Raw genomic sequence first — 23,743 nt, 5'->3', positions numbered from 1 at the left:
GTAGCCACATATTTATAGACGCGGTCTGCTGCTTGATTAAACCGACTCCTCGACTCGCACTTGGTTTTGTGTATTTTGTATTTTCGGCTATTCCTGTTTTCGTACACTCGGAGAAATTTGCAGGCATACTTGTATAAGTATTTAATAAACTAGGAAGTGGTCTTTGAATTGCGACTTAATGAGGTTGCATGACCTCTAACTTCTTTTAAAAAAATAAATCATAATTTGATGCATTTGAAAGCATATATCTAGAAGAGAATAAAAATATAACATTACTACTATTAATAATAGACTTCCATTAAGTTGTCTTTTCCAATGCTAAGGCGACTGAACATAAAATGGGTGAAACGACTCCAGTAACACTGTATTCCTGCTCATTCAACTGACAAATTTCATTTGTATTGATTAGTCAAGTCGAGTTTACGTGGGTTGGTATGGGTGCGAGATCCCAATTCTTGGGTTACATCGAATCGCATTGGTTGGTTTCGCTTGTGCTGGGCCTGTGGAGTCGCACAACCACCTCGGGCTCAGAGTCAAAGTCTATTTTGCATTTCAAAGTGTCAGACGCCATTAGAATTGTCGAGATCCGCTGCTCCTTTTGCTGCCAGAGAAGCCGGAGAAAGCGGATAAGGGGCCGCCGCTGCATGTCTATTAAATTCCAGGCAGCAGACAGTGCGTGAGAAAAGTGCTCGCCCACACCCGCTACCCGCGCACATTTTCGCATCAGACAAGGCGACAAGATTCCTATCACGCTGCGTGTTATTGTTTTACTAATGTCGGTCCCCCCCCACCCCTGTTGGCCATCCCCCCACCAAGTTGGCTTTAATGCACTTGCGACATTTGCATAGCCATCGATTTAAGTTCGCCACACTTCGACTGCGCTAATTAAAATCAAAATCGAGCAGTTTGAGTGCCGCAGTTAGAAATGATTGAAGGGTGGCCAAGCTGTGCTATTCGGCAACAATTACCATTAATAATTAATGGAAATCGCTTGTTGAGTGACATGCGTTACTTCATTGAACTGCTGTGCTAATCTATAGCCCAATAAGGCATTTGGATACTTCAATGACCTCCAATGACTAATGCACTTTTATAGAATTCAACTCTTTGGTTTAAATCGCAATTATTCAATTGCGAACATTATTTAATCAGCCCTTTTTCAATTATTATTTATTAACAAATATTTAATTACGAGCAAGACTATGCAAATTCTGCGGCCAGGCCACAAAAATCATGTCAGCGCCGTGCTCTTCAACCCTTTCAGTTCGTTGACCTCGCAGTTTGCACACCTTTAATTAGGCACAAAATGTAATCTAAACGCGGTCTAGTTTAATCCATCGACTAATTGTCAGTTATGCCAATTGCCAGTCGTGGAGTCGTTATGGCGGGCGATTTCGGTTCGAGTTCCTTGTTGTGCCCACTATATTTGCTGCCAATTCGCATTTCCATTTCCGTTTCGATGCCATGCCAAAGCCAAATCAGATTCAGTTGTCAAACAGTCAGCGCAGTCAATGCAAATTATGTTTACATATGCAAAACGAGTTTGTCATATACTCGCAACGCAGAGGCACTGGCAGCTCCTCATATATAATTACACATACGCCCAGTCGGCCAGCGGATGTTAAATCGAGTGTAAGCCCATCGACTTTACACTGTTCCGGTGAATTATTTAACAAACGCGCCCACTTCGCTGAATGGGTTCTTTAAACGAGTGCAAATGATTGTTGAAATATTTTCCGCTGACCGGAAACAAAACAAAAAAAAAAAACAGAGCGTCACGGACAGATTTGATTTTACATTACTTTTACGGTTACATGTGCTTTGGTCACACAACTGATCAACGCCAAAATGCTCACTACATATTTCAGTTCAGTTACTATGTTTTATTAGAAGGGTTTATTAATTTTTTAATTTTTTTAGAATTTTGGCTTAGCTGGTAAACATGAGAATTAGCAATGAAGTGCTCAAAAATGCCTGTTCATTACACTTTACACTGTAGTTTAAGCCATTCGCTCAGCAATCAGGCTGAAAACGAAAACATTTTGGCCCTATTACACAATTTGCTATTCGATTTTGTTTGAGATGCATATCGTTAAAAAATGCTCGTTACTAATAGTCTCAAATTTACAATTTGCATCCAGGAACTGTTACAATTTTACGCTCGACTGCAGCACATTGAAATTATAAAATGTATTGATTGATAAAAAATATTTTCGTTGGCTTTTTGAAAAACATGCAGATGCTACGCCCTATTATTTCGATCAATATTGTTCGTTTTTGTGTTGCAATTCCTGTGTGAAGGGCTCTGTTCGGTTAGCGTGCATCTGAAATGCAGTCGAATATTTTTGGCAACGTATCTAATAGAACCAAAACCAAAAGAGTGGATATACATATGTGTGGAAATAAATTCTTGCTGTCCTGCGGTGGCCACATTTAGGAGACTATTCTAGGGGGTTTTTGAGTGGTGGTGTTGGGTGGGTGGTGTTTCTGGGTGGTGGGCGGTGGTTCAAGCACACATCGAGCGAGACGGAGACAGATATTTCTATATATATGGAGTGTGAGAGAGAGGGGGAGAGAAAGAGATAGAGAGAGAGCGGCAGGCGGGTTGTTGGTGGGTGGCTTTCTGACGGTTTCTGGTGGTTTCTGGTGGTTTCTGGGGTGGAGGTGGTGGCAGTATTTTATGGAGGGACACGCGCGAGCACAGACTAAAGTTTCATGGGTAGACGAATTCAAGGGGGGAGGGGCGTAAAAGTTGGCAATACTTACGCGTATTATCTTCTGATCACGTATTATCTTGCGTATGCAATTGACGATGAACGTAATGACCATTCCGCCGAGTATCAGGCCAAACACAATCACAATGATGACCACGTGCTCCGATTGGCCGGCCGCCTCGCTCTGCAAAAAGAATCGGGATGCTGGGTTTAATTGCCATTTTAATTACATTATCGTATCAGCAAGCCATTGGCCAAGGCCCAAATCAAAATAATCAGAGTTTAGCTTTCCTTTCGCCACTTAATTGAGAGTTCGTGTACGTTCGGAATGGCCAGCTATAGCCATTAGCTGGCTGGTTATTTTAGATGAAATTAGCCTGCAGTTCTGACTTCATTAGGTTGTTTTTCGTAAACTCAAAATATCACTCCTATTATAACAGTAGCTTAAACATATTGAAAGGGATTAATTTAAGCTACACTGATATACTTTCACAAACTTTCATGGAGTATCATTGGGTATCATTGGCGGCCTTTAGAGATGGCCATTCTGTCATCATGGAACATCGAATATGGCATATTAAATAAACATAACTTGTGCATGCGCTTGATTGAGCACTTGATTGAAGCCTGCCTCCACACGCACAATCATTCGTTTAATATCGTTTGAGCAAATTAGTAACCATAAACCGAAAACAGCCAATTGGGTAGCGAAACGAAAAACTACAAATTAGATTCCTGGCCAATGCAAATGGCCTCCAATGGGCCAGAATCGAAATTATGCACATATGTATGTATAAAATAACCTATAATTATGAAATCGTTTTGGCAAGCCCAAATATCAATTCGCTTTAATTGGGTCAATGTGGTGCGAAAATGAATTGAAGATTTTCAACCGAAACGAAATCGTACATTTGCCCAGGCCCATTTTAAATAGTTAATGCAATAGTTTATTCAAGGGCGGCGGTTTAAATGAAGTGCTATTGTCGATACACCGGCTAACAATTAAATAAGAGTTACATTCTGTAACCATTTACAAAGGCTTATTAGATTTTTCATTTAATGAAATTGGTAAATCATCAGCGAATTAATTTGGAATAATTATATTTTGAAGTATGCATGGTTATCCTCAGAAGAAAAATGTGTATTTTCAATATATTCAAAAACATATTTTGCAATAAATTTGTAAAACTATATGATAGCCACGCACAATTTGTAATGCATGTAATTCCAGAGTGCCACAAGTACTGAGTTTTACCCCCACAGCTTTTTTATGTTTGGCCATTTTTACAAGGGACTTACAACCTCATTTGGTGGCAAATAGAAAGTAGCAAGTATGGCAAGTAGCGTGTGGAAAGTGGCAAGTGGAAAGTGGCTTAGATGGCGCTGCATGAATCATTCCCTGTGATGTCGGCGGTGGCGGCGGGCAACTTGATCCCGCTGACCTTATCAAATCTAATGATCTAATGCGCTGATGTTCAACTTCTCCGCTGCTCGGGGGGATGTCCTGCAAATAACTGTTATTTACGGCTAACGAACAAGCCCCACAAAAAGCAACAACAACAACAGCCACAACAACAGCAAGGCCTTCCTGTAACACAAACCTCAAACTTGCCAAACAAAACTTATTTGACCAACTTTGTGTGTGTGCGTGTGTGTGTGTGTTTGGTGTTTGTGCCGGTGCACGAGTGTGTGTACGTGAGTGTTTTTTGGGTGTTGCCGTCATCGGCGTGTCGAGCATACTTATAATGAGCGGACTGGCGGTATGGCAGGGGGGCTGGCATGGGGCCAGGGGTCACGAGGTCAGGGGGTGGGATGCAGGCTTGGAGTCGAACGAGTCAACGAGCTGGCTGGCCTATAATTAGATGCACGTACAAACGGCACGGTTTTGTGTGCGGATGCACTGAGGAAAAAGCATTGCAAATGCTCACAGTTTTAACATGCCAAAGCTGACAAAAGTGAAATTGAAGGTTGAGAAACACACAAATGTCTAGACTTAACATTAGGCTCTTAAGCTAACTTAAAAAGAGGTTAGAAAATGTTCTTAACTACAAAGTTTTGATAAAAATTCATAGTGATAGGGTATTAAAAATAGCACGAAATCAGTTCAATTGATAAACTCTTTACAGAGATTTTATATACAACAACACACAACTGATTGTCAGTTTGATTTTCTCTGTATAGGCGTGTCACTTACCGTGCAGCCCTCCTCGTCCCATCGAAATTTACAATTGTCTAGGTTATTACATTTCAAATCCTTTGATATGCAGGTCGCGTCCTCGCAATCGTACTCGTCCTCGGTGCAGGCTGCCAAAAAGAGATGGTGCGACAGTTTGGGAGTTAGAGAAAGTTGTAAAAAATTTGGCACAAAATGGCAGTTAAAGTGAGCGGACGAGGGAAGCGGCTAAAATGGGTAAAATGGCTAAAACGCCAATCAAAGCACAAATCGCACAGTGGAATGCGATGACAATTGACGACAATTGAAAGTGCTCTCCACTGGATTTGAGTGTGAAACGACTGCATAAAAACATATAAATATATTGTCATTCGAAGGCCACTCAACAGTCAATTCAATATGGTTTTTATTCACGAGGCAGGATGATTGAATAGAGGGTTTTCAAAAGGTTGGCATTGCTTTCAAAATATTGCCAAGCCGCAGAGATAGTTCTATACATAAAAAGAAGTTTTTAAGGAAATGGATATAAATATAATAAATAATTAATTACTTAAATAAACATGAAATGTATAAATTGATAATTAAATGGTATATAACTTTGAATGTTTCACTTGTGTTAAATGGGTTATTATTTGATCCCAACTATTCCATTTATATAAGTTAGCAAAGAGCTAGTCTTTAAATTCGTTTTAAGCATCCATTGAATTTTATATTATACGCAATTGAATTGTCAGCTCATGGTGGACCGAATTCGATTCGGCATTGAGTGGAATGCCAATTCAATTTGACTTAAAGCATCGATCAATTGTGAGCTTTAAATTGATGGACTTTCCACAGTGCAGCCATTGAAAGGCGACGATGGGCGAGACCACAAGGCAAATGCACGTAATCTCCGACATAAATCGCTCAAGCAACAACAATAATTGCCGATGCTGGCGGTCCAAGTAGATGGAGCACAAGGAGCTGGAGGAGCTAAAGGAGCTGAAGGCGCTGAAGGAGGAGGAGAAGCAGCAGGAGCCGAATCAGGAGCAGGAGTGGCTTCTGGAGCAAAAGGAGCTGGTGTCGAAGGTCCTGGACGAGGACTTTGGCTGCCTAAAAGTAAACAATGCTGGCCCGGGGACAAAGGACAATCGTTGAATGACAAAAGAGTGCTTAGCCTTTTGCCTCTGGCAACTGGCGGCAATCACGCAGGACCTCCGCCTCCTGTTTTTTCCCTTAGACATTTAGACATTCAGACATTCCGACACTCAGACAGACAGTCGGACAGACCGAAATACAGACAGACAGATAGATAGGATATGGTGGCCTGGTGAAGATAGTTGGTTAGACAAACGACTCCTCCTCCCTCTCCATCCCATCTCCCACTCCTTGTGATTCTCCAACTGCCAGCCAAATGAGCAGCTAAAATGGATGGGGGTATGGATGGTAGCTCGCCGGGATTTGGGGCAAGCTTAGCACCGGATTGCCCCCAGGATTTTTGGGCATTCCTTTGTACTTTGCGCTCCGGCCATTTGTTGCCAATTCAAGGGATTTGCCAGCGCCATCAAAAGGGGCCCGTCCACTTGGAACTGGTTTGGAACTCCTGGAATCGGGTTCGTCTTCCGATTCCGATACGGAGTTGTGCGAATTGGACTTACCAGCTCCACGTTCCCGGAACGCCGTGAACAGAATGCCAAATGTCGAGTTAATCGCGGTTTGATCTGCGTAGAAGCGCAAGTGCAGGATGTTTGACTCCGCCGTAATACTCTCGCCAGCTGAACCGCAAAAGTTCTTAACCCTGAAATGAAAACATGTGAAAAATTGATGAAAAGCGCTTGCAAACGGGTCGAATTGGTTCTAGTAATATAGATGAAACCACCTACAAGCAAATTCAATAATTCATTTGGTTAAGTGCCGCATGGGGATGTCAAAGAACTGTTAAGTGAACATCACTCCCTTCACTGCATAATGCAAGGCACCTTCTAAGTGACTTGCCTCTTCAACGAGCTTAAATTGCTATACCATAAGTGTCAATGGGGAAAGTTGTCCAATATCAAAATTAAATGAAAACGTATGGGAGTATGGTTGGCGTAATTTCATATATGCAACAGATGGGTTGGAGACGGTTAGCTGGTAAAATCATTTATACATATATTGGTCAGATAACTGGGTAATTAATTATCGAGTGATTGATATAATCTATTTATTGTTGCAAATGCTATTACTTTGCCAAGGCATTTCTGCCACAATATAAGACCTTGACTTGCAGTCAACGAGTGAGTATCAGGATTCCTCGGGCCATATATTTGCCATTCGTTAAATATTTGGCCAACGATAGCACACACACACACAAACATAATCGATAAATAAATAATTTATAATATGGCTTAAATGATGACGTTCACTGAATATTGTGTTTATGTTCATTTGGCCTGTCTGTGTGGCTTCGGGTATTTTCTTTACGATATTTCAACGCATTATGCGCCGGCTGGCATTTTGGGGGAAAATCTGCTCTTGCCACCCGTCGTGTGCGATAAATTGTTACGAAAAATGAATTTAAATGAAAGCGACAAGGGCATCAAATCAATGGCTAAAAAAGACAGGGAACACTTTGTCCCCGGCCACGCGGAGCACACACTGATGAATTTCCCGTCTTCCATTTGGCATTTTCTTCAAACCGAGCTGAAAACGCCAGTCAATCAATTTGAGTGTTGTCCCGAGCAGCGGCAACAAGTGGAAATGTATTGGCGCGTTAAAAGCGGATGTCAATGCGTGTCGAAGATGCCGTGGCGAGTCCTTCAGTCCGTCAATCAGTCAGTCAGCCAGTGAGTCATCCAGCCAGTCAGTGAGTGAGTGAGTCAGGAGATGGTAAAATTCTCGTTCCGACCGGTGCAAAGGGAGGAAGGACGAGGAGATTGGTTGTGCGAGTCAAAGGCGACGCCACTTCCGCTCGCGTACAATTTACTTTTGGCCGGTAATAAATTGAAATTTTACCCTGGTCCCCGGCGAGGGCTTTGATCTCACCATTTCGGCAATGCGGAAATTGGTTTGCGGCATTGCGTGTACGCCACCGATATTACGTATACGCCACCGACTGCATTCTACCAGCCCGGCGATGGCAATTTTATCACTGCCGCGCTGAAGTTCAATGAAATGTGATTAAGCGGCACTGCAAAAGGACCTCACCTCAGTGGCATCACCGTCTGCTCCGGGAATATATCCAGGAAGTTGGTTTGACAATCGTTCGGCTTGCTCAGCTTGAAGTCCAGAAACTTGAGAAATATCTATTGAAGTAATGGGAGATATAGATATCAATTGCTTTAGCTTAAAGTATTTAAAGCATTTGTTATATGAATTTAAAATTATATTCTTTAATTTATTATTTCTAGCAAACTGATTTTACCTTCCAATTCTCCTTGACCTGAATGCGCCAGATGCAGTCCAGCGCAATCTTGTTGCGGTTGACCTGCTCCCAGATCTCGGCCGGAACATCCGTGGAGTTGATGAAGCCCTCGAAGCCGCCCTTATCGATGGTGCAGTTGAGGTCGGTGCTGGGCGCATCCCGACTCCTGTCCAGATACTCATAGACCGCACTGAAGCCGGTGTACTCGATGGTCTCGTCGGAGTGGAAGTGTAGCCACAAATACCGCTCCTTGGAGGTGATCTCCGGCGGAAAGTCGGTGCCGCAGAACTTGCCAATCAGCGAGGAGAAGCCGTACTGGCCATCCCGTATCTACAAGGATACAGCTAGTTAGTTACACAGATTTTGGCGTCATTCTCGGCGCCCTAAGCCGACTGCCAGTTCGGCTTTTGTGTCTAAACCGCTTTGGCTCGAGCAGCGCATTCAAATCAGGCTTAAGACTTGCAGCACAGAGACAACATTCAATTAAAACTTGTCATTTTTCGGTGCAACAAAAAAAGGGGCATCCACAGCAGCAACACAGGCCAAGTAACAGGGAAAAGTCGTAAAGGAAACAAATCGAAAACTTTGCAAGTCCGGCCAAGACCGAGAAAAGCCGAGCAACTAAGCAAGTTTTTGTTTTGCCTCCGTTTTTTTATGCCCCGGCTTCAGCATGCAACAAAGTTTGTCTTTTTTATGCGCTGACCCTTTTTAAGTTGGTTATGTCGGGTTTTGTTACACGGCAAGAAAATATTTGATATGCCAAAGAATGATATTATTTTCATTTTCAACAAGGTGTTTCGATACTTTTGCAAAAGCAACAGATAGATATACATATAAATAGTTGAAAATGTTTTTATACTTAGAATGAATAACCTTTAAACATATTTTAAACGCTGTGTTGTCTCTGTGCATTTGCCAGCTACTAGTACTTACTTCGAGAAAATCAAATTTGCACCCCTCCTTGGCCTCGATATTAAACGAGTTGCGAAAGTCCAGGCGTATGATTTGTCCCTTTGGCGCTGTAATTAGATGCCGGAGCGAAGGGACAAAGCCAACACGTTAGTCGGCAAATATATACTTTATCATTCCATGGTAGTCATGGCACTTGACCCCACTCCTACCTCGCACCACCCTCCTCCACTTCAACCTTCACATCCACTTCCACTTCCATCCGGTGGCCCAGGTGAATAGATCCCCTCCAAGAGCCCAAGCTTAGTTGAAGTCAAATGGCCCCGAGCCGAGAAACTGATTAACAACAGCTCACCTCAGTGCCTAGGACTTTGAGGGAATTTTATGGCTAGTCTCGTTGGTCTTGGGTAAACGAAGCTGCAATGCCCTTCAATGCATTGAGGCAGTGTGTTAAACTATTTAACTAATTTGGGTCTTTAATTATTGAAACGACGAGGAGTTTGTAAAGTCCGCAGGGTGCATTTATATTGCTGATAAACATATATTGTTATTGTTACACTTGTTGAATTCAATTCAATCATATCAATCAATGCAATCTACGTAAGGAGATTATATCTACAAAAAATCAAATCAGGGCTTACTTAACATCACAACACCAAATTCGTCCCGTAATTTGCTTACCTAACCATTCAGCAGCCAAATAAAAATATTTGTGGAAATTTCCGCATCTCAATGATCCGACCATAACTAGACCCTTTTGACATAAAGTAGGGACAGATTTCAGGGGCATGGGAAAAGTGAAAAGGCAGGACCCAATCTGGTATCTATGGCCAAAATGAAAGCGTCTGGGGACTCATTTAGTGGCCGTATAAAAAGAATAAGGCATCAAGATGCTGGACACACCCACGCTCGTTCACTCACCCACTCACTCACTCACTCACTCATTCATTCATTCACACTCGTATTGCGAGCCATACATATTCAACCATCGAGTCCTTGGCATGAATCAATGGCAATGGGCTGGCTCTGGCATTTGAAACTACATTTTCCCCCGGCTTTTCTCAAATGGAACCTTTGTGGCCAATGTGGCATAACAACACACGCAAACACACACACACATACAGCAGCAATTGCAGATTACATAATGGAGATGGACAAGTAATGAAAGTTGGAATCACAGACAGAGGAAACAAAAAAAAAAAAGCTTGAAAGGAAATAGAATTGATTGGCCTTGAAAAAAGTAGAAAAGAGTCCTGGCCAAACGCATGTGGGACTGAAAGCGTAGCGTTAACAAATTACAAAGTCCTCAGGCAAACGAGAATTCTGGGACTGCACTTGCTTAACTTCCCATATCAAATTTTAAAAAAGGTAATTACTAAGGGGTAATTACTAAGCTCTACTGTGGAATCTGGCTGCACCAAAGATGGGCCCATCGTAATTACACAATGAATGGCATTTTTGGACAGATTTTTTGCGCACAAATTGCTGGGAACTGAGACCATAAAGTGATTGGTTTTCGGCAACACTGGGTTTTATCTAGCTTTGTAACATGCAGAGGAAATTCGCATTGCGTATACGCAACGTTGACAACTGATATCAGCCGTGTGGAAGCTGGGTATTAAAACTGAAAGAAAGGAATAAGCTATAGGGAATAAATAGACAGAGTCAATAACAATATCATGCTATTGAATGAACGATTGAAATTAGCTTAATAAATAATTAAAACATATTAAATTGATCTTACTTTTGAACAGATATCTAATCCTATATTGCGTATACGCCTCAATGGCTTGCTGCACTATCAAAAGATTTGTATTATAGTTAAATTGCAAAGTGCATGGGAAAATAAGCCCTATAGAAGTCTGTTGTTTTTTGCAATAACTTTGAACTTTTGGAATCTCCACGACCGCAATCCTTGCGGCATTTGCTTGCCCTGCGGGACGCCCATCTTGGCCATAAAGGGAACCTCAGCTGGCTGCTTTCGTTTGCCCGCTTAGTCCAACATTAACATGAAGTCTTTTCTGAAGGGTCTGGCACATAAGCACGCACACATACACACACTCACACACATTGATATGCAAATAAGCCGATGTACTCGTACTCGAACTCGTAATTCCAAACTCACACACACACACAGATGCACACATATATGTTTGGTTGTATGGACTAAGGACTACATGTGCTACACATATGCTGACATACTCGTAGATACAGATACAGATACTGCGACCGCTGATGCGTGCTTATGGAAAGTCAATCATTCGCTTTCAGGTTTTATCTGTCAGCTCTTGACTTTTGCAGTGACATTATTTTGTCTTAACTGACAAATGATTTGGCCTCCAACCGACTTTAGATAAGCATTCGAGGAGAGTTGACTGAGAGTTTCCCAGCTCTCCCAGCTTTCGAGGCACAGTTTCTGCGGCGGTGGAGGCAGTGAAGCGAGTGCAGCTCAAATATGATGACAACCCATCGGTGCCCGCCCCTTTCCATTCCATACCAATCCCCCAATCGAGGCATCGTATTATGGAGCCCAGGGAAATGGAAACTGGGAAGCTGGGTAGCTGGGATATGGCAACTGGTGACTGCCAACTGGTGGCTCTGGGCAACTGGGGAAAATGCGAATGGAATACGGGGAGCCAACGCGCTAACGCTTTTAAATGGGCCACACAAAACGGCCCTGCCATGTGGAATCTGTGTGGAGCATCTTACGCATCAGCGCCATCTAATGCCTCCGGTTCACTGGTTCACTTCGCTCCCCTCCAGCTTTTCCAAATCCCAGCCCCCTCCTCCCTCTCCCCGCCCTTGCCTTACCCAAAACCAAATGACTGACTGACTCACTGGCTCACTGACTGACATCTGGTAATGTCAACAGCAGCAGTGGCTGCCAAGACTTGGCCAAAGACTTTGCAATTATTTGCAGTAGCTCGCTCGTCGCCAAGTGCTTGCCATATAAACTTTTACGAGGCCTGCACTCCACTCCACTCACACGTGAAGAAAAGGGTGTTGGTCCGATTGATTTCGCATTCTATGATAACTAAGCACATTTGTCCAAATATCCCACTTCTCATAGCACAGCTTTATGACGAATATATAGTTTTGTTTATGTAACAGTAGATGAGTGTATGTTTAGTGCAGCACCCTTTTATTTCTCTGAGTGCACACTCACACCCACATTCGCTAAGAAGGAAGCCGACTGCCAATTGGCTTCCATCAAAGTTCGTATTTGTCTTTCCAACTGTGGCATACAGTTACAGCTACAGATAATGCCACTGATACTGCTCGGATTCTCTGCCAGACTGATTGTTAATTGCTTAGCCGTAGATAAGCCAGGGGAATGGGTTTCAGTTTCAGATCCTGCCATGAATACTACCTGCCAGCAGATACGTGTATCCTGTATAAATGATTCATTGGCATTGACTTTGCTAAATATTCTCTTTAGATACCCATGAATAATAAATAGCCCAGCTTAGATACCTGCTAAAGTAATAGTGAATAGTGAATAGTGAAAAGCACTCACCTGTTATCACCCGGGTGCAGTTGATGTTCTTCGGATACAGGTTGGGATACTCGGGGCTGTACAGCTCGTTCTTGGTGGGATCCCCCTCGACGAAGAGACGACAGCGGTCCACCTGATCCTCCTCTGCCTGCCGCTCGCTGCGTCCTGCTCTTGGCGGTCGGGAAATGGTCAGCGGATGCTGCTCCTCCAACCAATCGACCTGCCCACCACCCGCCAACTCCTCCCCCTCGGCCACATCCTGCTCCCGAAAGGGACTGCTGAATCTTGGGGCGGGTGGCGGCGTGGCAGCGGTGAAATTCGACGGCATTATCAGCGATTCACCTGCTGAAGCCGAGCGATTTGCGATTAACTCACTGCCGGCAGAAGCTGGAAGGAAATTAAGGGGAAATGGAAAACACTGAGTATGCACTTTCGAGTGGCTATATTCGTAGATATTTCTATATTTTATATGTGCGCGCTGTCATTTTTGGACGGCAGCATTACATTTTAGTATGATAATAATAATCATGAGCATTAAAATTTATGCGCCCGGCGGACTTGTTGGTCCTTTTTTTCTACATAATAATGTGCATAATTTTTCGGGGGTAGTAAAACTAAAAACGTGGAAAAGCACAACAAGAGCACACAGGTAAGCATACATTTTTTAAAGTGAATATATGCCGGCATGTTGTAGTTGCATATTTGTTGCATATATGTACACTTATGTTAGCATGCAGACCTATGGACGCCTTCTCACTTCACCTTTGGGAATATTATATTTTGAATAATATTCTGTTTAGAAAGTTTTATAGATGAAGAAGAGTTATTTTAAAGTATTCATTACCACTAAAATGTGCATTATTTGCTAGCCAACAAAAATTCTGTTTTTATTTAACCTTTTTTAAAACGAGACGATCATTAACGCTTTAATTTGTATTGAAACTAGACCGTTTTTAACCTTCAACCCAGCAAAAGGATTAAAAAAATGGAGAGCTCCATGGCTTGTGAATGCTAAAAGGCCACACTTTCAAAAGGTATGCAATGCAAATTTTGTATTAAAGCGCCAGCCCGCGACTTTCCCGCGCTTTCACCCTCTACACTCTCGACAATTTTATACACATTTTTTTCTCGGTTTTTCTGTTTGAGCAACTGTGACTGTAACTGCAGCTGGAACAGTAACTGTAACTGCGATTGTAATGGCAACGGCAACAGTAACTGAAACTGCACCTAAACAACAATCGTTAAGCCCATGCAAAGTAGCCCAGAGCACCGCACAAACACATCGCCACAAGTCTCTGTGTGGGTGAGTATCCGTGTGTGTGTGTGTGTGTGCAGGGCATTGGCATGGCGAACAAGAAACTGGTGTTTCAGAACTACGAACTTTAGATGCCCTTAAAATAAGAAATAAATGCCTACTATTACCACACTATAATACAGTTAATGCAATTTTAATTTAAAATTTATATGAGCATATATCATAATTGCGCAAATAATTTCACGCTATGGAACTAAATTGGAATCTGTACACTAAGACCTATCGACTCCTTTGACAATCTCTTGACGGGAATGCTTTCAATTCAAAGTCAATTAGCTGAACTTTGGTTTACGCCAGTAAATAGAAGGCGGTGTCCCGAAAACCGCAACTGATTGGTAAACGGGCTAAATTATACCAAACAGACACCAAATTCATTAGCGTAAATCAGTAAAGTAAATTCAATTGGCACTCACTTAGTTGGCAGCGATATCACTCAATGAAGATTAATTAACTAATAGTGTGAGCTGTAGTTCAATTGAAATTCGACACTTAAATGGGACAAATGACATAGGCATTACATAGCTAGATTGTGCTCTAATTTACAGCTTTTTTAAATACTTATAAATATTAAAATGTGATTTCAAAAGTTCTCCGCATATTCGGCATATATGCCCAGCTATTCAAGTCGAGTTTATGGGTCATAGGGTATTTAGTTCAGTTGTAACAGCAACACAAACACGGTCTGAGCACACACACACACATACAAGCAATGGAGTACAGAATCACACTACACACACACACACACACACACACGCACACAAACAGAAGTACACAGAGTGAGAGGCCAGGAGACATGGGCACATGTGAAGTGTTTGCCTCACATTACATGGCTGCTAGTGCCTAATGATGTAGCAACAAATTTAATAAACATATTAAGTGTTGATGTTTTTGTAATCGCACAGGGCAACGCCAGATGTTACTCCACTTCTCCATCGCCATCTCACTCAGCGCCATCCTTCCCTCTCTCTCTTCTCTGTTTGCACTGCCTTGCTTTTTTACACACACACACACATGCATGGCTATGGCCTCCATTTTGCCGTTAGTCAAAAGCTGCTTATTTCCGTTCTGCCTCTGTTTCTGTTTCTGTTGCTGTTTCCGTTTCTGTTTCAGTTTCAGTCTGTTTGCGCTCCGTGCAACTATTTGTCACGTCAATTAAACGGAATAAACATTAAAATTAATTTAAATGCGAATATTAAATGGATTGCCATCTAATGAAGCGTTTAAAGCACACCTCTTGGTTCGGCTCTAATTAAAATTGCCATAATTTATGGCTTAGTTGGGGAATTTAAGCTGCAGCTCTCTCTCTGTTAAATTGTCATAATTGATAGGTTGGCAATTTTGACTGCATTGCAATCGAGCCTTATTGGCATAGTTTCGCTTGTCTTCTGTCGGTTTCAGTCTTGGCCGCAAGTTTAACTTACCAGCCACAAACTTTTCTGCGAAAACCCTAGCTAAGCACGCCCCTTTTTTAGCCCTCCGCTTTGGTGCACAGGAAAAAAAAAGTTAGTTTCGTAGGATATATAAACTCACTTGCTTGAGGGTGCAGAATATTAGGCATTTTCAAAATGTTATAGTAAATTATTAATGGCTTAATATTTAATTTGACTTTTGCTTTTGGTTTTTCACTTAGTAGTAAGCACCTAAAAACCTATATAGGTTTTATGGTTTATGCTGTAAGTCTAGCGTGATTCTTTGGCTCACATAACTTATAAGAAATTATTTATTTTCAAGCAATTTTCACATTTTTTCTAGTTTTCTGCAGCCGCAGAGCAAGTTTCTCACTATGTGTATATCCCCTGCTAAGTCATTGGATCTCAGACTTCATCGCGCTGTTCATTTATATTCATATTTGCATATGTCTGAGTCGCTGCTGCTGTCAGTGAGTCTTGTTGCGAATATATATATATGTATGTGTGTGTGTGCATGTTTGTGTGTATAAAGTATCTGTGCCACGCCTTCCACCCCTGCACCGCCCACCTCGATCCGAGTGCCGTTGGCTTCTTAGATTCCTCGCTGCCGTCGTCTCGTATGTATTTTATTGGTCGACGCAGTTATTTGCTTTAATACACTCAATAGACTTAACACATTTTCCACGCCCCCGCCAAACCACTCAGCCCAACCGCCGCCCACTTTTCACCCACTCGGTGTGTGTTTTGTAGTTTTCTGCAATAAATTTTGCATTTTGCTAGCTCTGCCAGAGACAACCAGCCAAAGGAGAAGCTGCAATAAAATAGCGCAAAAACTAAATAATATTTCATGGCAAAGGGCGACTTGTGAATGAGCGGTAACAGTGCCAAAAAAATCATTTGATTTCAGTTACAAAGGGATTCTGTTAACTAAATCAATAAATGTTCAGTTTTTGCATATATTTAACCTAACTAAAATGGAAAAGCAGCAAGGAAAGAAGAAACACCCCTTCGCATGATGCTTTTAAATTGAATTTCTATTAAATTTATCAAAAATAAGCCATACATTATATAACTTCATTAGCTATTTATGTTCCCTAGTAATTATTCATCTGTTTTTCGATATGCAGTGCCACTGTGCACCGTGTGTTCGTTCTGTTCCTATTCTGTGACTGTAATTGCAACAGTGACTGCGACTGTGACTCGCTCGGTGACTGTGCATATTTATAGTTTTGTATTGTCTGGCAGGCAACCCAGAAACGACTAAAACTGCCTTTTGAGCGCCAGTTAAAAGGGGTTGTGGGCGAATGGGCGGGGCTTGTGGGGCGTCTGGGGTTTCTGGCCAGGATGTCTTCGGCTGGCAGAGAGGAACTGCAGCAGCTGCAATCGGGCGAAAAGTAAGCGCGTATATAATAATTTACAGTTTGCATTAAAATTTTCGTCTGGCAACTGGGTTCCGTCGACTGGAACGGAACTGAAGCTCCTTGGAGCTGCGTTCACAAAGTATATAATTTTCTCATGATTTACTAATTGCTGGATGCTGCCGCTTGTTGCTCGCCTGCAACTTTTACAATTTACAAATTTCTATTGAATAAATTAAACGCTTTCCACTGACTTCTCGCTAAAGTGCTGTTCCAAATCAATGTAAATACACATTAAATGACCCATTCCATGGCATTTTCAAAAGGGACTTTGATGTCAATTCATAATTGAGTGGGCAAACATTTAATCATTGATTTCCTATTGAATTTCGGAGCCCTGGGCTAAACTCGTGGAGCTTTTCGCGGCTCCAATTTATATATTAAATAATCTTTCTCATTAAAATACAAATACAATTTAAATTACAAGCTTAACAATTGATTGAGCCGAAAAGCGCATTATTTGTTCGAACTAAAATTAAACTAATACAATAATTTCAATGTAAACACAGGCTTAACAATTGACAGAGCTTAAAAGGCAATTGATTGAGGTAAAATTAAGCCAAAGCAATAATTCATAATGGGTTATTGTATGGGCACAAGTACTAATTTAAAATAACAATTCAGTTCTTCACAGTTTAGTTTATTAGAAAATATTGGACTTAAAGCCTCCAAATTCGACATAAACGCGATGGAAATGTTCTATTCAACAACTCATTTCAATTTAATTTTCGTTTAATATAGGAAAGACAGAAGATCCTAGGCCAAATTCATTGTGAATCATTTTCTGGCTGGTAAGAGTATCCTGATTCTGTGCAAAGTTCCACATGCCACATATTCTCATTCCGCCAGACTTGGGCGTCAAGTGAAAAGTGGGCGAGGCCAAATGGTATGGTGCACATAGATACTTGCGTCATAATTCGCAATTAACATGGAAAATGAGGCACTTAGCAGATGCGTAGCAAAGAATAGGGAAAATAGTGTACACTGGCAATAAAATGGCGAAGGAAAGGCAACTAAATATGTTCCATAATATATGCATGTGCATTTAAAAGATACTAATATTGTATCTTTGATTACATACTATGTTCTTTTTTATGAACTTAATTATGAACTTCTGCACTTCGTGACTATACCAATTTGTAAGTGTTAAATAGAAATCGAGTGAATACATGCTAAATGTGATTAATGGACACATTTTGTGGGCTGCATCTGGCGAAAAGTATCTGTGTGAAGGTGTGTGCCTGTCAGATAAATATGGACCGGCGATAATAATTTATAGAAACTTTTCGCACGTATGCCATTAATTGTGAGCGAGCCGTAAGCGGAAAACATCGACAACATTATCGAGGGGAAAAACCCACTCGTCGTCGTGCGATGAAGATGGAGTGGATATGGTAACAATAACTAAGACACGCGATGGGATTTTCTTTTCATTCTATATACATATATATGTGTATAAGTATACTCGTACTTTTGGCAGGATTCCCGTCGTCTGGTGTCCTGCATCTCAAGTTGCTGCTCGTGTTGCAGAATTTCAATTTTTGGTCTGGCGCAGCACATAAATAAAATCAGTTTTATTATTTTTCGTGGCGCAAACATCGAACGAAGATGGCACGATATGGCTGCCCAGAGGGCGACACATATACTGGGAAATTCAGGCGGGCATTTTCCGAGTGTGTGGCGCTGGGGTGTGGGGCGTTTGTAGACTGCCAAAGGGGGCGTGGCTGACGCTGTCGAAGAAGCCACAATGCAACCTGAAGTTGCAATTAGCAATAAAACATGGCAGCCGGGCAACAAAAGATGCACATCTCGTGCTGGCTCTAGAAATTTATGGAACGTAATACCCATCCAAACAGCCCCTGGCTGCCACGCCCCCCAGTAAGCTGAGCTCATTACCCCTTGAAAGCCCCCAATTGGCAGGAATCACCTGCACAGCAGTGGGGTTCAGTTAATAAAACCTGATATTTCTAATTGGTAGATGGCAGTGTTGCGAAAATGGGTAGTGCAAGTGGAAATAGATGCTCGAAACCATAATCATCAATTATGCATTTATCCGGTGGCAGGGGAAAGAGGGGGAAACCGCCCACATCCACGCAGCCTGTCATTCTGGCTTATTAATGCATTTTTGGGGCCAGCAGTTTAAAATTAACGACAGACAATGGAAAGCCCAGATCATAATCTGCAGGCCATAATGGCGAAAGGATTTTAGTTTCGACTTTAAGTTGCGTCTAAGTAGTTTCCTTAATGTTGCAAAATGGTTTCATTTATATTATTTGTAAGAAATTTTTCATACAGAAAATCGGAACGTAAAGCGTTGAGCATTGAGAATGAAAACTACTGTTTTATACGATGATATTTGTTAATTAAAATAAAAATCCTCATTAATACATTTCGCCATTCAAAATTCAATAAAAGCTCTTCACAAATATGGTTAAAAAACGGTGTATTTATACAAGTCTTCATATAAATATATCAATATGTGTTGATCGTGTCAAAGTGTTTTTATCGTTTTAGTTATTGGCAATTATTTCACTGGTCCCATTTGTTGTGTGTTCATTCTCTGTGAATTTTTAACCCATATTTGCTGTCTCTGTTTGCAATTCAACATTTTTTTTTTTTTTTCGTGTTTATCGCGCGCTTTCAAATGATTTTATGCTATTGCTGGGATTTTGTTTGCCCGTTTCCCCGCTGGAATTCGAATGGCATTTGCATGTCACGGAATCATTGGAAACGTCAAATTTGACAAATGCAAACAAAATATCTGCTGCGCTGGCCAACATAATTCTGCTGGAGTCGGCAGGAACCGGAAGTCGGAGACAATAAGTATGTCAAGCGCAACTAACTGAAGCAGCGACATGCCGCAGATTAATTTGCAACATCCACGGCAACTTGCAGCTCGCTTCCGTTGATGGGAGGGATTTCAAAATTGTTAAATTGAAATGAAATGCCCGACAATTGGATTGCGACAGGCAAATTGAGAGCAAGGCTCCGGCAACCCATCTCCGCTCCCCTCCCCTTCACCTCGGCTGCTCTCGTCCTTTTCCTCCTCGACGGGTCTATATAGTACGTATACGTAATATCGCAGCGAAACGGGCGTATCTTTGGCAACCTGAAACCCAGAGCCTTGACGTCGTTTTAATTTTGAGTGAGGGCACAGAGATTTAAAATTAAATCAGCGTGCGGCTATGTCAGATGATAAAGGGGGATGTTATTTTAAACCCCCTTTTGGGCGTCAGGGGCGCACGTCGAACCAGAAGCGGAACGAAATGAGAGGCACAAAAGGCGGGGAAAATGAAAAGAAACAAAAAGCCAGCGTACTTCGACTATCAAGTACCTATTAAGCGCTGGGTATGCGTGGGATTATATTTCTTTGGGAATTTATTTGCACTAAATTAAGTAATAAAACGTAGCAAAATTCTTTTACATTAGATAATCTGTATATTATTACTTATATACTAATAGCTACAACTGACACCTAATATTAATATTTAATGTATGCACACTCTTCAGCTTCTGAAAAACCCGGTATGCAAATTATAGCCAGCGGAATCCGAGCACGAACGGAACTTTTTAACCGAGGCGTGCAACCACACCGCCCACCACCCCACTTACATCCCCCCAACTAAGCCACCCGCACCCCTCAGTGCGTGTTTAGTGGGTGGAATGAAAACGCGAAATGAAAATCTGCAGGCAAACTGTCAATTTGCAGCGAAAATTTGATTAGGGTTGACTGCATTTTCACTCAGATCTGTGGGGAAGTTGGGTGGTGGTGCTTACCTCGCGCACCTGGCTGCGGGAAATCGAGAATGCGAATGGGGTAGATGGAGGAAACGCCGGGATTATTGGTGGAAAAATGCTTGCAGTGTAATAAAAACGAAGTTACACTTGGCTGAATAGTTTCTTGTAAATTGCAGTGGTATTTAAAAGGGGTCGCTAAAAGTCATTCACGGTATTCAGCAAACAATTCAAGCAATTCTTCATCTGGTTTCTTTAAAACACTTTCTCCATTCCCATTCAACATTCGAGCGTATCAAGGTCGTTTGCCCTTTAAAATTCATAGCGGGTTTTAACAAAATTGATAAATAAAAAGCTTTGGACAGGGATAATAGACGCTGGGATTACCGGGAAAAAAGAAATGCTCAAAAATATAAGAAAATTCCGAGAAGGGTTCTTCCCAAGCAACTTCTTTTGGGGCAAAAAATAAAAAATAAAGAAAGCTAGAATATGTAAGACAAAAGCAGCAAATTAGGGACAGACATGAACTAAGTGGCACAACAAAGGATATACATTTTACACAAGGAATTTAAGCCACATGGGTTTATTTTTTTGTGACTGGTCCGAAATAGTTGCACAATTTAATTAAACATTATTTAAGTATTCTTTTGTAGTATTAAAAGTAATACTTCGAAAAATAAATGTTTCTAAGATTCCATATTGCTGTTGTTGGTATTTTTTTTTATATCCGCAGAAACTTTTCGCAAGTAATGCAAACATTTTCATTCGGCTTGCGAAAATATTTGCAGAATATAATTTTGTGCAGTATGTTTACCAAACCACAAAGCCAGAGACATAAGCTTATAGCTCTTGAAAGGGAAATAAAAGGACACCGAGCAGAGCTCACATCCTGGCTGAAAGGCAGAAAGGCAGCAAGACGGCTAGCTAGGTAGACAACATGGGTTAAGGGGGCTGTGGACAAATAAGGAGGCGTGGCTCGGGGGCCGGAGCATTGTTACCAACTTAGATTAAAAGTGATAGCCAGACAAACGCTCCTAGCAGCGGAACCAATTGAGAAAGCAATCGCAGCTCGGGACAAAAAAAAAAAAAAAACAGAAGAAGAGAATAAAAACTGAAGACACAAAACGCAAGGAAAATGTGAAGAAAAAACCCAACAGGAACCGGAGAAAGTTAGGGAAATGGGAAATGGGTACGAGACAAGCAGACAAAACAAAAACAAATTTATAATTGAAATCAGTGTCAAGACAACCGTAGCAGCAGCAGGAGCAGCAGGATCAGGAACAGGAGCAGCCAGGACAATTCAGGGCAATTCAGGATGGCACTTAAGTCGAACGGCCAAAACAAGCAGAAGGCACTGGAAAAACGGCGGAAGAGCCAAGTGCAATATGCAGAAATTAGAGGCAATAAAAGCAGGACAAAAAAATGTGAATCCCCGACTAAGGAAGCGCACACAAATTAGCTAATGTTGAATAAGGCCCAAAGCCCAGCCCCGAGTCAAAGCCAATTTCATTCCCTCAACTTCTGCAAGTTCTTGCCCAGCAAAAGACAGGAAGCGAGAGAGAGAGAGAGAGAGAGAGAGGGAGGGAAGGGGTGAGCTGGCCGTCTCACTTGCTCCCCAGGGGAACAAGGCCGTTGAGTCCACAATTGGGTCAACTAACATTCGGAGCACATGGCCAAGTGCGACGGGCCGTGACAGGAGCATGAAAAGGTTTTTAAACAAACATTGGCCTGATCTCCTTAAATTTGGCCAAGAAAGTGAACAGAAAAGTGTTAAGTTAACAAACACTTGCAAGTGAGATTTTAGCACGAGCTAAGAGTCCCAAATCCCCGCACAGAGAAAAAAGATGGACAAGCTATCAAACTTATTTAAAACCAAAATGCAAAAACTAAGTTATATATAAAACAACTAAATCTAAGCCATTTAAAGAGAAGTGAATTGTGTAGAAATACAATTTGCACACCTTAAATTAATTGAGCGTAGCAATAAAAGAAAGCTTATCCCTGGAACCATATTTCTTTGGCTGATTTGGGAAATGACACGGAAAAGCTCGCTACCGACGCGCAAATTGATTGTCCTTTGTGTCGGGTAAAAGGTGAGACAATTACTTACAAATCCAGTACCCATTTGTCCCACTCAGTCAGACAGTGAATCCGCCCCCCTGCAGTCGGCGCCCCCGTTAAGATGGCTACTCAAAACTGGCAACTGGCTATTTGTTAGCATTTTGCAGTCATTACGCAATCCCCAGTAGCTGCTGCCCCACAGCGGGCAGGCCATAGCCCTTAATTAATGGCCACTTTTGGGAACAGTTGGCAGTTTCTAATTTCAAATAAATAAAGGCAATCCCCACTGGCAAGCCGGAGGATCTATTCCCATTCTCCACTCCCCAATTTTCGTTCCCAAGCCCATTGCCACACTAGCAACAGCATTTTTGCAGGCAGACGGACACACCACACGTAGGAAATTCAACTACTCGATTTACCGGAATCAAATGGAAATTCTACACTCGCCAGGCATTTTATCAACATTTCGATCTGGATTTTGTTTATTTGTATTTTTTGCTTTTGATTTTCGCATTTGCTTGCAAACATTCCATAGCCGAATATTTCCGCTTGATTGCCACGTGTGGTAATTTCCTCGCCCCGATAAATTTGGGGCTTATCCCACCTCCCTTCCCACCGAACGATTTGCCCAGCCGCATCGCATCCTTTGTGCCATTTTTCATGTCAAAATTATTCAATTATTGGCGAAGCGAAGTAAAATAAACGAAATGTAAGAAAAAGGCAGTGGCACAGCAAGAAACTGGATAAAGGACGTTCTGATTAGCATAGACCGGTTGATTCCTTTTTCCAATTCTTGAATATATTGATTTAGATTGCGAGCAATCAAGCAGTATACATTTTCCAATAAATATTGGTCATATAAAAAACTCTACATTTCTTTAGCTTAAAATGTACTTTGAAAACATAACTTTTGGCTGTCTAACCCCTGCAGTATATACCCCATTTTATCCTGGACTCGTTGGGCGTAAAGGCCGCAATATGGTTAGTGCTTGTATGTGTGTGCGCCCAATAAAAGTGTGTGTGGGGGTTGCGAGAGCTGACTTCCGGTCGCCGCCATCTTGTGGGGATCACATTTTCTGCATGCATTAATTTACAATTACGATAGACTGCCGACAGCTGCCTCCTATCGCT

At 41.8% G+C, this 23,743-nt stretch overlaps 1 protein-coding gene across 2 annotated transcripts in view; it reads right to left on the bottom strand.

The window, feature by feature from the left end:
• Window positions 1-23,743, bottom strand: part of LOC117148103 — a 78,297-nt gene that overhangs the window by 17,964 nt on the left and 36,590 nt on the right. For both annotated transcript variants that reach the window (XM_033315319.1, XM_033315320.1), the window contains exons 4-10: window positions 12,696-13,061; window positions 9,203-9,288; window positions 8,270-8,599; window positions 8,053-8,150; window positions 6,525-6,664; window positions 4,909-5,018; window positions 2,767-2,898 (exon numbers count right to left, since the gene is read on the bottom strand). In XM_033315319.1, coding sequence (XP_033171210.1) covers window positions 2,767-2,898; window positions 4,909-5,018; window positions 6,525-6,664; window positions 8,053-8,150; window positions 8,270-8,599; window positions 9,203-9,288; window positions 12,696-13,061 — 1,262 coding nt within the window. The remainder of the gene's footprint in view (window positions 1-2,766; window positions 2,899-4,908; window positions 5,019-6,524; window positions 6,665-8,052; window positions 8,151-8,269; window positions 8,600-9,202; window positions 9,289-12,695; window positions 13,062-23,743) is intronic.

This window comes from Drosophila mauritiana, chromosome X (genome assembly GCF_004382145.1).
Source record: "Drosophila mauritiana strain mau12 chromosome X, ASM438214v1, whole genome shotgun sequence".
NCBI classification, from domain to species: Eukaryota; Metazoa; Arthropoda; class Insecta; order Diptera; family Drosophilidae; genus Drosophila; species Drosophila mauritiana.
This window is presented reverse-complemented; position numbering and strand designations above follow the sequence as displayed.